Genomic DNA, 17637 nt, shown 5'->3' with positions numbered 1-17637 from the left:
GCCGCACACACGTTTACCTGCCCAGCATGGCTGATGGATAGCTGCGAGATGTTTACCTCGCGACTCACCCTTGTAAGCACAGCCAAAAAGTTGACAGTGTATTGTGTGCATCTAGCAGGGGAAAGATGGGTGGAAGACACATTTGATGGTTCTCTAAGCATGAGAAACACGTTAGATGACTTTGTAAATTATAAGGATGATTTGAAATCTGCGTAAATTATAAGGATGATTTGAAATCTGCTACATCACCAACATCGGTATTCGTAAGTGGAAATATCAGTTTCCTCTATTTTTTTTCGAGTTTTCATGTAAAGGTCTTCGCTGACGAGATAAGTTTCCAGTTACTCAGTGGTTTACAGCACGCTCCACCTCGCTACGGTTTTGGGTTTCTAGAGAAGTAATTTCCACTCTATATTTTCGGAAGCGATTTTGCTACATACTTGATATCGAGAAATATCGCGAAAATGGTATGATATTCAGGCAAACCATGTGAAAATACATATGTTCTTGTAATACAGGAGTCTAGAGATGGTTGTAGAAAGCAAGCAAGCAGGTCGCCTCTGTGCCGACAGTTCTGACCCAGCCTTTGTACATCAGTTTAGAGAGTGACCTCGGTGCGTTGAGGGTGCTTTGGTCATGCGTCAGGCCAGTGTGTGCGGGGGCAGATTACTTGTGACCGTCGGCTGCAGTGTATGAGCTACCGAGCTCATGGGAAATATTTAGTGCTGCGAGGGCTATATGTAAGATCCGTGTGCCTATACCGTCTATCTTCGTGGTATACGTACGAGGGTCTGATGGTCGGTAGCTATATGTAGGATGCAGAAGTGGTGATTTTGTATGTCGCAGGATACAAATTTTGTGTTCACTACGTCGATTGAGCATTTGGTTATATATAGCCAGTTTGGAGATCGGTTTCACGCTGAAATATTCAAGCATCCATCTTTAGTGGCCAAGCACTGTTCAAATGGTTCAAATGGCTCTGAGCACTATGGGACTCAACTGCTGAGGTCATTAGTCCCCTAGAACTTAGAACTAGTTAAACCTAACTAACCTAAGGACATCACAAACATCCATGCCCGAGGCAGGATTCGAACCTGCGACCGTAGCGGTCTTGCGGTTCCAGACTGCAGCGCCTTTAACCGCACGGCCACTTCGGCCGGCGCCAAGCACTGTAATTGAGGACGTGTCTTTCTGTATTTGACGATCTGTAGACAACTTCTGCAGGGTTTAACTGTCAGTGCAATATGGCGATCTGTAGAAAGTAGGATTGCCGCTGAAAGTCTCATCTGCAGAAAAAAAAGGCGACTGCCCTCCTGCACTGGCAGCATCAGTAATTTCGTGGGTAAATTCAGTAAGAGCCAATCAGATTGCTCCATTCATTCACAAGACATCGTTTGTGCTGGGACATAGCAGCTTCTACAGACTGGTTCGAACACGATGGGGGGCACGGTATCTATGGAAATTTTTGAGGGTAATGTGATGTCTTAGTTGTTCTAGTGTTCAAAAAACGTTGAAGTGGACCATCCATCTCTGGCGGGATGCTGTCCCTCATCCACCATTGTGGCATTAGGACATCTCCAGAAGAGTAGCTGTAGGAACCGAAACTTACAGTTTTCTCTTCTGTATGACTGCGTAAATGTTCTGATTTTCCTATCTGTGGTTAGACTGTGCTCTCTTTCCAAACAACAAGAAATGTTTTCTGATTAACGGTGTTTTCACAAGCATACACAGACAAAGGCTTTTAGCGGTGAGAACATGAACGAAACGTTTACCATTTCTAAGACATATGGGGAAAGCAGGATGTTATAATTTCCGGGAATGGTAACATGTGATGGACAGGGTGCTTCTTTAGGACCATCAGGAGGAATGCATTCGGCGTTATTCTGGGATATTTTCGTAAACAGGTTCTGTTAGGACAAGAATATCCATGTAGACAAGCTGAGACGTAATGAAAGCTCCTACAACAACAAAAGCAACCATTAACTATTTCTGTGGCACTTATTAGGATCACTATGAAGAATGCATCCAGCGATATTCTGGGAAGCATTCCAAAATATTTCTATAGCACATCCAGAAGGAGACTTGTATGTTATTTACATAGACATTAGATGTCAGTATAACAATGACAACGTTTTAGCTGTGCCTACAAGCGTGAGTCACGAGGTAAACATCTCGCAGCTGTGCGTCAGCCATACTGGGCAGGTAAACATGTCCACAGCCAGACGTGTCTCCCAAGTGGGGCAGCCTGGACCAGCGCGCACATGCGGCCCTGGCGTGCGCACCTGAGGGCATCTGTATGGAACAATTTGCTGATATGTGGGGGTCGAATTTCTTAATGATTGTTCGAAAGCGTTTTAAATGCAATGAGTGATTGTGCACTGCATTATTTCGATTGCTGAAGCATTGTGAGTGTGTTTGCAGAGTGTTATACATGCATTATTTTTTACAATTTTACGAGTACTGAACATGTCTGTGCATCAGTGTACTGCGTTATTTTGTGAACATGTCTGTAGGCAATCCAATGCGTTATTTCGACGTTTACAATTAGTGGGCATGTTTGCAGAGCGTTTTACATGCATTATTTTGGCAATTTATGAGTTGTTTGCATGTTTGTACATCAGTGTACTGTACTGTAGCATGTCAGGGTAAGGGTTCTGTATCAGTGTAATAAATAAACAATGTGAAATCCACCCCTAAATAAATTGTTCCAACTTCCCACTGAAAATAAATAAAGTACATAGCTTCCTCTCCCGCAGCTGCACACAGATTGAGTCTTTTTCCCACTTTTTTCCCCAGAGCGCCATCTTGGATTATATCATGGGAGGGAGAACAGCGCCCTCTGGTAATGGTACTGTGTACTTGATCAGCTGGACTCCAGACATCATGGTGAACTCACCGGTTGGAGCTACTGCCTAATGACAACTGAAATTCTTTAAACACTGCAGGCAAAATAAAGACTTATGCCCATCCTCTCCAGCTGCCCAGCACAGACTGAGCGCTTTTCCCGCCAAAATTTCCCTGCCATTTTCTTAGGTTAGTGGAGGTAACCCAGTTGACCTATTTTCCCGCCAAAACTTGAACTTCCTGCCATGATGTCACTCAGACATTGCCGCGTCTATCCCCGCCATCTTGGATCAGCCATATTGAATAAATTTGGCAACAATGCAATGTGGGGCCATCCTCTCTCTGCCCTACTACTAAGTTGTACTATAGACAGTGATTTGAAGTAGTAAATCTCAGCTGTCATTCATGTCTGGTTCTTTGGAACTTTCGAAGCCCCTTCCCTCAGGTGCGCCTAATTACACATCAGCTTAGGGGAAAAAACGATATAGTCATTCATAGTCAGTAGCATCCATTGCCGGAACATATCGTGTGAACAGTCATAAAAAGGATACTGTGGGCAGATACAGTGTGAAAAATCATTTTGTAGGAGCAATACAGCGATGGCAAAGTTCAGTGTGGAAGAGTACTAAAATTAACCATTAATACGAGCATGAATGTGTTTACGCATTGTGAGGAAGTTTATTACTTGCAAAAATCAGTAAATTAAGTACAGTTACCCTTAAGAAGCCTGGTTTTCCACTTAAATTTGCGAAACTTTGATATTCACGATGTAAAGAGACACGGTTTCTTATTTGGTAAAAGGGTTCTATTTATTTAGCGACGAAGTGTGTTCTCTCTCTTTTAACCATCATCCAATATCCATGTCTGTCTGCTGTATACTGAAAATTTTGGGAAAGGAGCTTACATACTTTTGGTCGCACTTCACTGTATGCTCTACTGTGTCTATGATGTAATACATGTGAAAAGTGTGTACAAGATCGCGTGCATTGTAGATGTGCAACAGCTTTACCTTTCTTAACATTTATTCGTTTTTGTCCGCTGCTCGTGGTCTCGCGGTAGCATTCTCGCTTCCAGAGCACGGGGTCCCGGGTTCGATTCCCGGCGGGGCCAGGGATTTTCCCTGCCTCGAGATGATTGGGTGTTGTTGTGTCATCATCATCATTCATCCCCATTACGATTGGAGGAAGGCAATGGCAAACCACCTCCACTAGGACCTTGCCTAGTAAGGCGGTGCGGGTCTCCCGCATCGTTCCCCTACCCTCTGTAAAGAAGCATGGGACTTTATTTCCATTATTTTTTTTGTTAGCTATATCAGGATTTCCTTTCTTTCGGAACCCAACTGGGGAGCACTGAATTTTGATATTGAACTTCCTATTGTGCCTCATTATGTTACGAAATTCTAACACTTGTACAGCTTGAAATGACGTGTGTTTAAATTCTAACGTCAGGTATGTCAGTTTGTTAATGTACTACAGTTAAGTGTCTTACTAGCCAGTGTATTAAGTTGTAACCCATAATGAAGCTGCTCGTGACGAGTCACAAATCTTATTTCTTGATTTATTTGAACTAAATCACTATTATATACTTCGTAAATTATTACACCAATCTAAGAGATTTACAACGATTATATGTACAAATGACCTAGTACTTGACATTACTAGTTACCTGAGGATCTACACAGACGATACAGTGATAAACAGAACTGAATTGTAATTTATCATCGAAGCATGTCACCTACGACATTTTTATTAGGGTTATTCTTCAAAAGTCTTAGTCAGTGTGGAACCATTACGATGTTAGATATACAGTTGTGTTACAGATAATCCATAACGGGGATGCAGGGATGGCAGTTGGTTCATTCAGATGAGCGAGTGTGTCGTGCACATGATGTCCGTGACGTACCGTTATGCCATCATAGATCCTTCAATCACTACCAGGCGTGACCATAGGTCGTACCAGTTCTTTTACCACACCACGACACCAGCAGTGACACCGCTGTCCCTCTCCAAAAAATTGGAAGAATGAAACCTCTCCCCAGGTTGTCGCTGTACTCGACGACGATGGTCATCCAGGCTTGTGCAGAATTGCGATTCATTACTGAACATAATGCGAGACCGAGAGCGCAGTGATTAGCACACTGGATTCGCTTTCAGGAGGACGACGGTTCAAACCCGCGTTGGCCATCCTGATTTAGGTTTTCCGGGCAAGCGCCGGGATGGTTTCTTTGAAAGGGCATGGCCGATTCTTTCCCTATCCTTCCCCAGTCCGTCAGGGCCGATGACCTCGTTGTTTGGTCCCTCCCCAAATCAACCAACCAATCATAATGTGACGCCGTTCATCAGCAGTCAGCGATTCCGTGTCACGGCAACATCCCAAACGCAAGTCGTTTGTATTGTAGTCCTAATGACAGCCTACACACGAGGTAGTTCGGCTGCTAGTCTCTGGCCAACGGTGTCCATTACTTGTTCTTAGATGGGAGATGCAGATGTAAAGGGGTTACAATGTGCCCGGTGCACAAGACAGCGATCCTTCTTGGTGGTGGTTAGATATGATCGTCAGGAACCTTGACGACGAGTATGTCTGCCTTCACATTCATATGGAGTCCAACATTGAACCACTGTCACATAAAAATGCCACACAAATCTGAATACTGCACCGTTCGACCAGCTGACCAAATGGAAATTCACAGGCGCATTAGGTTATGATAACGGTCTCTCACATGTGAGCTCCCCATTCTCTTTGGCCTAATGAAATTAGTGTTAAAATGTGTGGTTTGATCAGTGGAGAGTCAGCTAAATCTGCAACCTAGTAGAGATTGTGGCTCGTATACCTGTCAGTGCCGATGGTTGCATATCGCTCCACTTATTACCCTTCGTCCAGCTTGGCTGTAGAATTGTTGGATTTCTTTGTGAGTTGCCTAGCGCTTGACGAAAATTGCAAAATATGGAAAGTTTTGCCAATAAAATTAATAAAATAGGATAATTAAGTAACTGACAAGTATTTTTGATTGAAACTGAACAAAGTTTTTTATTAAATAAAAGTGAATTCACGTGCGAATGGTGGACACATACATGAGACCAATTCGTCAACAGGGTTTATGTCGATCGGTAAAGCTAACAGGACATAAGATCTGAACACAGTGAAGTCTCATACCAAGCATCTGTCACAGTTGGGGGCTCACATTCCGAAGGTGCTCTGACTGCATGAAAATCGGAAATTAAAGGTCATTGAATGATTCTGTAGTCACTGAATGCGGTAATAAATCTGTCCAGTAATATATAGTTAGCGAGCAATTAATGTAAACAGGTTTTAGTTCATTGCGGCACATTGTAACACACTGTAAAACGAATATTTCAGATCGCTCCACTACCTAACACCCTTAGAAAGTTAGTTCTCGCGGTATCACCCGCGAATGTTGAATTAAGATGGAGTTCAACACATAGCGGGAAGTTTGAAGTCTTTGGCGCTCGACGCGGCCGATATGCCGCACAAAATCTCTTACAGCTGCGTATTACCGATCTTGCCGCCGAGACAGACACAGCGACTACGACTGAGGCAGTGAAGACCTCGCACATTGGCACCTCTCATTTGTGTAGCTGACGTCAAGCTGCCTGGTTCGTTACAGCGAAAATATTTCTTATGACCACTGTTCAAATTTTGCAAATAAAACATAAACAATACACTTATATACTCCTTCTTGGGATTATTTACCACCTACAAACTGCATTATATGTTTATTAGTTCGCTTGTTATTGACAAAATAGATATTGAAACCTATTTGCAAAATTGGTTTACACAAAGAAAATATGTTAACTTAAGAACATAAGTAGCCAGTTATTCCGAAACCTCTTTTGAGGACGTTTCATATCGTGCACCGAAACCTTACAACACATGCAGCTTACTCACATGTCAAAATCTTTTATTAACGACTGATTCAAATAAGTATAATATAACTATTAAAACGCTGAATATCGTGGAATCACTGACGTAAGAGAGAAAACAGGTAATGGATGTGGATACGGTGCTCTGACTCAATAACTTGTACAACCGCAGCAAATTACGTATCCTGGCTTAATTTAAGTGCAAAATTGTTTGTTGCTTGTCACATTAAAACTGTTTAGTATGCCAGATCATGGCGCTCGACGCTATAATAGACTGTATATATAGAATGCCAGAAAGAAAATTAGTACACCTTGAAAGATGGCGTCGTAGAAAAACATTCTAAGTCTCTATGGATTCAATCATCGACGCTCTCTGTTTGGTAGCTGTGAAATTAATGAAGCGGTACTAGATTGTGTTGCACTAAATATGAAAGAATTTTAGGCAGAAATATTTTATTTCAGGGTACATCCTCGCCGTGACACCCTTTGCATTCTATGCCTGCAGATGCGATGTGTATGTTGGTGGCAGGCAAACCTTGCCGTTTACCTGGCAGCAAGAAGCCTTGTTTAAGCTTTTTCACTTTGTCTGAACTAACATCACCACTGCTAATGGCTGGAAAGGTTTGAAAACGGGAGCTCCTGTGTGCGTCCTTGGGATCCGCTGTAACACTTACGAACATGCAGCATCTCCATGTCCTTGAGTGATCATTCAGCATCTGAACCTGTTCAAGCCCCTTATATCCCCTGCCAGACCTGATAACAACACTAAATAGAAGCAACACTAATGTACTATTGTGGCCATTTTGTCACAGAATTGTAACTCGTATCATTTACGTACCCACCGATGGTCTGTGTTTATATAATGGTTCACTGCCAGCTGACCATGTCTTCTAGGTGCTTCACTTTTTTTGTCGGGCAATGTATGTGGTCTAGAGTATCTATTCCACAACAGAACAAGTGTCTGCGCTTAAGCACATGACAAAATTACAACTCTCCAGAAGCTTCTGTATCAGAAGCCCGAGGATAGATGGTCCGTGAGCTGTTATCAGGCAGTGACATCCTGTTTACAGTGTTACCAAAACGTGCCAGTTTAATTGGAATCCACAATGTCAGAGTTCAATTGAATGGTTGGTTGATTTGGGAGAAGGGACCAAACAGCGACGTCACTGGCCCCATTCGATTTGGGAAGGAGGGGGAAGTAAGTCGGTTGTGCCCTTTCAAAGGAACCATCCCAGCATTTGCCTGAAGCGATTTAGGGAAATCTCGGAAAACTAAATCAGGACGGCCCGACATGGGTTTTAACCGTCGTCCTCGCGAATGCGAGTCCAGTGTCCAGAGTTGGGAGATGAACAAATGGATAATGTACTTCAAACAGATGACTTCCACTTCAGTTTATGGGATGGTCCTTGTTGCATATTCATCTGAAGGGTTGTGAAGCAGTCGGAGGAACATCATGTGGAGAGACCAGTTTGTTAGTTAGAGCTATGTGTGCAGGTGTGAGAGGGGGGCATGGGGCCAGCCTGTGTCAGAGAAATAACTTTTATGATTTGTCTACATCGATTTTCGAAATGAATTACAAGAAGGCAAGATATACACCGCAAGACCTGGGAGGTAATAACATCAACCAGAGTACTAAGTCTAGGATGCAATGGGAAGATGATTTATTGTCTATCATAACTAGCAAAGACTCTTCCATAGCGCCACACAGTTCCTTTGCAGGAAAAGAGCTGCTGCCAATGCATCACTTGAGCCACGTTGTAAGTGGCTAAGTGACCTGTGATTCAGGTGGCTGTAATAAGATGTTAGTGTTCTAGAAGAGATTTTCCTGTCTTGCAATTTTTAGTCTGGGATATATTTCTTCTATTTCAGAATTAATGATGGGTTTGGACACTGTCTGGACACTGTCTGGACATTGGTGTATACCAAATATCATGTCATAATAGCTTTACTGTGCTGTGTAACCGATATAAAATCCTATTATTGGAATTTGCTGTCAATCATGACAATGTTTAGCATTTGCATATTAGTGCAGGCGCAGGTTATAACTACACTCATGTTCATAAATTAAGGATAATTGCAGAATGCGCTGCCACACAATGTGGCACTACACAAAACTGGTGCTAATAGCATAGGCATATAGGGAATACACACGACACAGATTGTAAGTCCACGGTATTGGTGATAAGTTGAGAAAACTGTCCCGAAAAACATGTGCTACAAAACGCCACTGTTTCCTGCTCATGTACCCCGACATCAGTATGGGATTTGACCACCTTGCACACATACACAGGCCGCACAACGGGTTGGCATACTCTGGATCCGGTTTTCGAGCAGCTGCTGGGGTCTAACCCCCTATTCTTGCACCAGTGACTGTCGGAGCTACTGAAGTGTCATAGGGGTTTGAAGATGTGCAGCGATACGTCGACTGAGAGCATCCCAGACGTGCTCGATGGGGTTTAGGTCTGGAGAACAGGCAGGCCACTCCATTCGCCTGATATCTTCTGTTTCAAGGTACTCCTACACGATGGCAACTCAGTGGGGCTGTGCGTTATCATCCACCAGGAGCAAGGTGGGACCCACTGCACCCCTGAAAAGGCAGACATCCTGGTGCAAAATGACGTGCAATACATCTTACCTGTTACAGTTCCCCTGTCAAAGACATGCAGGGGTGTACGTGCATCAATCATAATCCCACCCCACACCATCAAACCACGGCCTCCATACAGGTCCCTTTCAAGGACATTAAGGGGTTGGTATCTAGTTCCTGGTTCACGCCAGATGAAAACCCGGCGAGAATCACTGTTCAGACTATACCTGGACTCGTCCGTGAACATATCCTGGGACCACTGTTCCAATGACTATGTACTGTGTTGTTGACACCAGGCTTTACGGGCTCTCCTGTGACCAGGGATCAGTGGAATGTACAGTCGTGGACAAAACGAGCGAGACCCCTCACCTTTTCGTTATGCTGATCCGCACAGCTTTAAAGTCTGCTACACAGCATAACGGGCAAGGAGACGAAGTGTTACCAACATACTATGCACAGGCGTGAAATTGAAAAACCATCCGAACTATGTCAGACTGTTTTCACTCATGTGTAAGACTATATTAAAGCGGATTAGTGTGTGAAACACAACACGTAAACAAAAGATATAAATGAAAGAAGAAACGCAAAGTAGTATGAACTGTACTAATAAAAATGAATTTTAGCTTATGGAGATAACGTAACTGTTTTAGTAATACAAAGTATCCCAGATCGTTACGAATTAGCAAAATAACATGCGCATTCGGCCGCGAAACGGTGTGCGTCAACGTTAAGACCAGTCATACTGGAGTACCATTGCTGACCTACCATGAAAGTGTGCAAATTTAGCAATGCGTGAACATTCATAACGAAATTCAGTTAAAAATCATTCAGTGCCACACTTAAGTCAACTCATATTGACATCCACAGGGCGCTGGTACAGAATAAAGGTAGCAATAAAACATATTGGGGGTGCGACAGTTTCTTAAAATTGCTTTACTGATAGTCTATCTGCCTCCATCGAGATTAGAACCGAAAACAAACCAGACCTCCCTTGCAGTAACAAACACCTTTCACTGCGCTAGCAGACAACCCAGGCAAATAGCCCTCTATTATTACCCCAGACATGAATAAGTCGGCAATTTCGTAGGTGTTTGTCTATGGCTGAAAATAATGAACAAAAAATAAATAAACAGCAAACAACTTCGATGTTCAAATCAAATTTAGCTCATATGTCGCAATTACAACATATTTCGTTTTTACATCTACATGACTACATCTACAGGATTTCTTTGCCATACAGACTGGCAAAGGGTTCATCGAACCAACTTCGGACTATTTCTCTACCGTCCCACTCTTAGACTATCAGTAAAGCAATTTTAAAAAATTCAATACGTTTCATTGCTACCTGTTCTGTACGTGCGCCCTGTGGATGTCAATATGAAACTCTCGTAGAATTTCATACTTGTTACCGCCTACTTTTCCCTCTTCTGTCAATAACTGAATTAAGTGTGGCACTGAATGATTTTTAACTGAATTTCGTTATGAATCTTCACGCATTGCTAAATTTGCACACTTTCATGGTAGGTCAGCAATGGTACTCCAGTATGACTGGTCTGAACATTGACACAGACCGTTTCGCGGCCGAATGCGCATGTTATTTTGCTAATTCGTAACGATCTGGGGTACTTTGTATTACTAAAACAGTTATGTTATTTCGATAAGCTGAAATTCATTTTTATTAGTACAGTTCATACTAATTAGGGTTTCTTCTTTCATTTATATCTTTTGTTTACGTGTTGTGTTTCACACACTAATCAGCTTTAATATAGTCTTACACTTGATTGAAAACAGTCTCACGTAGTTCGGATGGTTTTTCAATTTCACACCTGTGCATAGTATGTTGGTAGCACTTCGTCTCCTTGCCTGCTATGCTGTGTAGCAGACTTTAAAGCTGTGCGGATCAGCATAACGAGAAGGCGAGGGGTCTCGCTCGTTTTGTCCACGACTGTACCTTGCAGGTCTCCAGGCGACTAAACCAAGTCTATTCAGTGATCTGTAGACTGTGTGTCTCGAGACAACTGTTCCAATGGCTGTGGTAAGGTCCCGAGCAAGGCTACCTGCAGTATTCCGTGGCCGTCTGTGGGCACTGATAGTGAGATATCGGTCTTCTTGTGTTGTTGTACACTATGGACGTCCCGTACTGTATCCTGTCTGCTTGAATCGTTGCCATAATCTTGAGATTGCACTTTGTGGCTCATGGAGGGCTCGTGCTACAGCCTGCTGTGTTTGACCAGCCTCCAGTCACCCTAGTATTCTACCCCTCATAACGTCATCAATGTGTGTTCTTTGAGTCATTTTCAACACACAGTCACCATTAGCACGTCTGAAAACTTCTGTACACTTATTCACTGCACCGTACTCTGACATGCACCAACACACGTCTGCGTATGTGGGCTGCTGCCAGCGCCACCATGCGACGAACGCAGGTCAAATGCACCGCATGGTCATACCCCGAGGTGATTTAAGCCCACAAACCGCCCACCAGAGCGTTGTTTCACCATGTATCAGCATTATCCTTAATTTATCAGCATGAGTGTACTTTGTCTATTATGTTCTCAGTAGCGTTGTATTTAAAGACTGCGCTTCATTTCCACAGCGAGAAAGAGAGTGAAAGATCAGCAGCGGTGGAAGATGTCGAGGGCAGACTGGTCAGCGACCTGCTGGTGCTGCTGGAGTCTGGCGAGGGCAGCGACGTGACGCTCATGGTGGGTGGGGCCTCACTGGCAGCTCATAGGGCAGTGCTGGCAGCGCGTAGCCCCATCTTAGCCGAGCTGCTCAAGGACAGCCCAGGTGGCACCCTGCGGGTGGATGGGGTGCGAGAGGAGGAACTGCGTCAAGTCCTGCTCTACATGTACAGCGACCAGCAGCCGCCGCCAGCTAGCGTCACAGATAAGCTCCTGGTGCTGTCCGACAACTATGCACTTTGTGGCCTGAAGGAGTACTGTGAAGAGCAGTTGGAACACAAAATTACTATTGACAGTGCAATGCTCTTGGCCGTGGTCGCCATCAAGCACTCCTGCTCCTCATTGAAGAGAACCTGTGTTGATTTCATCAGGACACACATCTTCCAGGTGATGGACACAGCTGGTTGGGATGCAGCAGTACGCGATGATGCAGAGGTTGTGCTGCAGATAACCAAGAGCATAGCAAGGGCGGTGTTCAACGATAAAATTAAAGAAATACGCACTAACATCTGTATAACTGCCAACATACTGAAAGAACTGTCCAAATAAAATAAATGTCGGAGTAGGTATAGGAAGAATAAACCACCTATAAGTGATTAATATTGCTAAGGATGGTATACAACTAGGTGTGCCCTACAGACCTCTGTCCTACATGTATGCAACAATATGCCTCATGCCAAGCTCGTTGAGTAACAGTGTAAATGGGTCCTGTGTTGACGGCTGGCATGATATAAAACTGAGTAACCGACTACACCAGCTCACTTTCCTGGCTGTTACCGAAAGCATCAAACTGTTCGCCCACTGCAGGTTTAATTCACCTAGGCATCACACTTGATAATGGTGACTGTGAAGCGTGATTAAAGTTAGGGATAGCATACCTCTATAGCACAAAGATACATGTTCTATGCGAGAGTTAGCTAATAGAACAGAAATAGTTCGCAACATTGGAAGAAGAAGTACTCCAAAACTGGGCCAAACACAATCTATACATACATCACAAGCAGAAAAATAGAAAACATCATTATAGAAAGTGAATATATTAATCTATGTTAACAGTTTCTTTTTCAGGGATATTATTGTCCTACTTTTTGAATCTTCATGTCTAAATTCGCTCGTATCAGTCTGTGGTCGCTAACAATATTAAATTAGTTTGAAACCGAAACATCCTTGATTGATTTGTTTTAATTTGTAAAAATAAAATCTGTTCCACTCAGAGTCTTGGGGATTTGAGCTTCTCCTAGTCCACTTCTGTTACAGTTTTTTTTCAGCAAACCAGGAAGAGAGGAACCGTTGAAATACGACTTTTTTTTAAATTCTGGTAAGTTATACCCAAATACTTGCTGTATCAGAATTTGTACAGCTTTTAGCGTGTTTAGTACATATTAATAGGAAAGAAGAAAATTTTTTTAAACAACGACACGCCCCCCTCCATCTGCTGTCAATTGAGATGTCTTTATCCCAGCTGCAGTAGACTTTTTTTTTGTCTTTACGCTACTTATTCTTTGACCACTGCTTTTGAAATTGGTCAACCTGGTGCTAAGAGAGTGTAGGTAATAGCTGAATATCATTTCAGAATCCTTTTTTCGATTTACTCATCGCAGTGATCTGAAATAGTGATTGATTTTGGGAAGTAATCTTATTCTGTTTCTAGCTATATTTTATTCACGCAGATCGAAAGTATAGGCAGAATAAGGAAATTTAGATGTAGGAACAGAGGCGAAATTTCATTCTTTCTGCCCAAAGGGCCCCGAGCCACAGTGTAAATATTATAGGGCTAATGTAACTGGTTATGAATATACACTCCTGGAAATGGAAAAAAGAACACATTGACACCGGTGTGTCAGACCCACCATACTTGCTCCGGACACTGCGAGAGGGCTGTACAAGCAATGATCACACGCACGGCACAGCGGACACACCAGGAACCGCGGTGTTGGCCGTCGAATGGCGCTAGCTGCGCAGCATTTGTGCGCCGCCGCCGTCAGTGTCAGCCAGTTTGCCGTGGCATACGGAGCTCCATCGCAGTCTTTAACACTGGTAGCATGCCGCGACAGCGTGGACGTGAACCGTATGTGCAGTTGACGGACTTTGAGCGAGGGCGTATAGTGGGCATGCGGGAGGCCGGGTGGACGTACCGCCGAATTGCTCAACACGTGGGGCGTGAGGTCTCCACAGTACATCGATGTTGTCGCCAGTGGTCGGCGGAAGGTGCACGTGCCCGTCGACCTGGGACCGGATCGCAGCGACGCACGGATGCACGCCAAGACCGTAGGATCCTACGCAGTGCCGTAGGGGACCGCACCGCCACTTCCCAGCAAATTAGGGACACTGTTGCTCCTGGGGTATCGGCTAGGACCATTCGCAACCGTCTCCATGAAGCTGGGCTACGGTCCCGCACACCGTTAGGCCGTCTTCCGCTCACGCCCCAAAATCGTGCAGCCCGCCTCCAGTGGTGTCGCGACAGGCGTGAATGGAGGGACGAATGGAGACGTGTCGTCTTCAGCGATGAGAGTCGCTTCTGCCTTGGTGCCAATGATGGTCGTATGCGTGTTTGGCGCCGTGCAGGTGAGCGCCACAATCAGGACTGCATACGACCGAGGCACACAGGGCCAACACCCGGCATCATGGTGTGGGGAGCGATCTCCTACACTGGCCGTACACCACTGGTGATCGTCGAGGGGACACTGAATAGTGCACGGTACATCCAAACCGTCATCGAACCCATTGTTCTACCATTCCTAGACCGGCAAGCGAACTTGCTGTTCCAACAGGACAATGCACGTCCGCATGTATCCCGTGCCACCCAACGTGCTCTAGAAGGTGTAAGTCAACTACCCTGGCCAGCAAGATCTCCGGATCTGTCCCCCATTGAGCATGTTTGGGACTGGATGAAGCGTCGTCTCACGCGGTCTGCACGTCCAGCACGAACGCTTGTCCAACTGAGGCGCCAGGTGGAAATGGCATGGCAAGCCGTTCCACAGGACTACATCCAGCATCTCTACGATCGTCTCCATGGGAGAATAGCAGCCTGCATTGCTGCGAAAGGTGGATATACACTGTACTAGTGCCGACATTGTGCATGCTCTGTTGCCTGTGTCTATGTGCCTGTGGTTCTGCCAGTGTGATCATGTGATGTATCTGACCCCAGGAATGTGTCAATAAAGTTTCCCCTTCCTGGGACAATGAATTCACGGTGTTCTTATTTCAATTTCCAGGAGTGTAGATGTAGCCATCCCCAGTCTATGCCAAAAGCAGAAATTATAAAATTCATCTATAAAGATATAGCTAACAAAATCATTGTTAAATGTAACCATGGAAGAACTCAAGATCACAGCGAAAGTGTCAACGGTTGCTAATACAGTCTTTGTGGGCCTCAAACCCCTAAAAACTGGTATCATGGAAGAATTGTTGTGTTTCAGTGATGGATCAGACAGCAAGCAGAAACTTTTCAGTGATATGGGCTTAGAATCTGGAGTGAACGTAAAGAATACGCTTTTGTCAATTGACCAGCTAATAGTGCTGGAGGCTGAGAAAAGTATCTTAGAAATGGCAAAATGAACCAGAATTCAAAAGAAGGCCTCTAAAGATAATCTGGAGGAAACAGAACAGCTATGGCCCTGACGAGTTTCAGCTTTGAATGTAAGTTGAAGACACTGTATTAAAATCTTTAAATGCATTTTCCCGAAAGTATGTAATTTTTAGCTTCATGTAATTTTTTTCTGAAATAAATACATCTAAATCAATGAAACTTGGCACAGAGGTAATTACATCACTTTCATTAAAATGTACTAGAATTATGGCAAAATTTGACAAATGTTAAGAAATTTTTTAAATGCCAATTTTTTAAGTCACATACTTGCTTTGGGGTTTCTTCTGTGATAAGAATGCTACTATCATACATGTAAAAGAAAATAGGGTAGGTTATGCATGATTCAGATTTGGTTCGATTCAAACAAATAGTATTTTAGAAAAGTGTGAAAGCGTTAGTACTGTCAACAGCAGAAAATTCGCTCACGAACGGGTCCCCTTAAAAACGATGTTCATGATGAGTAAATCATTCACTTCAGCAAGCTAACAAGTCTTTTGAATCTTACATTTCTGTTACCATTTCCATGAAAATCTACAGAAATTCATACCAGCTCTGTCTTCTGCCCTTTATCATGGATATACATATTTTAAGATAAAAAATCGGCGTGCCACGAAGGACTTATGCAAATTGGCCACAAACTGTTATTCATAAGAGTATCTACGAAAATGTAAAACTGTAAACTTTGACTGCCGATGGATATATATTTGATGCCGCAACGCAGCTTCACCATACGGCTGACAAAAGTAGTAAACAAGGGACGTGCCGATACCAGTGCATGAAGTCTTTGCGAATTTAATTTCGTGTTCTTAGTTGGCGAGAAACTATGCCGCACAGAGCGGCACGTGAAGAATATACATGCAGATGTCAGCATTTGAGAGAGAACACTTAGTTGGCAAAGAAGCAGATTGAAATAACAAATCACTCGAAATTTGAGTAGGAACAATACCATTACTCGACGATGTTGGCAGAAATGGGTGAACCATGGCCAAACACAGCGCCAAGAATGAAGCGGTCGATGTAAGAGGCTACAGAGCGCGAGGATCGAACAATCGTCAGAGAGGCACTCAGGGTCCCGGATTTTACATTACTACCAGTCCGATGTGCAACTGGTGCTTCAGGGCAAGAACCACCAATAGGCGGCTCACAGAAAGGCGCTGAGCTGAAAGCGGCCCTTGCACTGACAACCATTGACCTCTGAACACCAACAAGCCCGTTTGTAGTGGTGTCGGCACATTCATTGTGGTTTCTCTTTGACTAGAGTAGAACTGGCTTCAGTGATGAGTGTCGCTTCGAACTGAGCCCTGATCACCAGCGAAGACGTGTCTGGTGATACCCCGGATAGCAGCGGGATATGAACCTGATTGTCGTTCGTCATATGTCCTGCAACCAGGAGTGATGATTTGGGGTGCCATTTCATTTCATGGCGAGATTCCTTTGGTTGTCACCCTCACAGCACGGCGGAACGTCGATGGTATTCGACGCTCCATTTTGTTCCCTTTCATAGCAAACCATGCTGGACTTACATTTCAGTAAGACAATGCCTGCCTGCACACGGCAAGAGTTTCTACTGCTGGTGTTAATACTTGCCAAATCCCACTTTGGTCGGCAGGGTCGCCATATCCTTTCCCAATTGAGAACGTTTGGAGCACTATGGGCAGGACCCTCGAACCAGCTCGGTATTTTAACGACCTGATGCGCCGATTGGACAGAATTCCGCACGATATCCTAAGGAGGACGTCCACCAACTCTATCAATCAATTCTAAGCCGAATAACTGCTTGAATAAGGGCCAGAGGTGGACCAACGCGTTACTGACTTAGCTATTTGAGAAACTCTCTCTCTTGAATAAATCTTCAAATTTTTCTGAAGAATCACTAACGCCCATTTGCAGTAGGGTTTTGGAACATATACTGTATTCGAAAATTATGAAGTAGCTCGAAGAAAACGATTTATTGACACGTAGTCAGCACGGATTCAGACAATATCGTTCTTGCGAAACACAACTAGCTCTTTATACTCATGAAGTAATGAGTGCTATCGACAGGGAATGTCA

At 44.0% G+C, this 17637-nt stretch overlaps 1 protein-coding gene across 1 annotated transcript in view; it reads left to right on the top strand.

Annotated features, from left to right (window-relative positions):
- Positions 1-13117, top strand: part of LOC126262940 (BTB/POZ domain-containing protein 6-B-like) — a 76070-nt gene extending 62953 nt beyond the window's left edge. Inside the window, exon 3 of the mRNA XM_049959875.1 lies at positions 11909-13117. Within this exon, the coding sequence (XP_049815832.1) occupies positions 11909-12545 (637 nt within the window). The 3' untranslated portion in view covers positions 12546-13117. The remainder of the gene's footprint in view (positions 1-11908) is intronic.
- Positions 13118-17637: the final 4520 nt, after the last annotated feature.

This window comes from Schistocerca nitens, chromosome 6 (assembly GCF_023898315.1).
Source record: "Schistocerca nitens isolate TAMUIC-IGC-003100 chromosome 6, iqSchNite1.1, whole genome shotgun sequence".
Lineage (NCBI taxonomy): Eukaryota > Metazoa > Arthropoda > Insecta > Orthoptera > Acrididae > Schistocerca > Schistocerca nitens.
The sequence above is the reverse complement of the archived record's forward strand: the minus strand, read 5'-3'. Positions and strand labels throughout refer to the sequence as shown.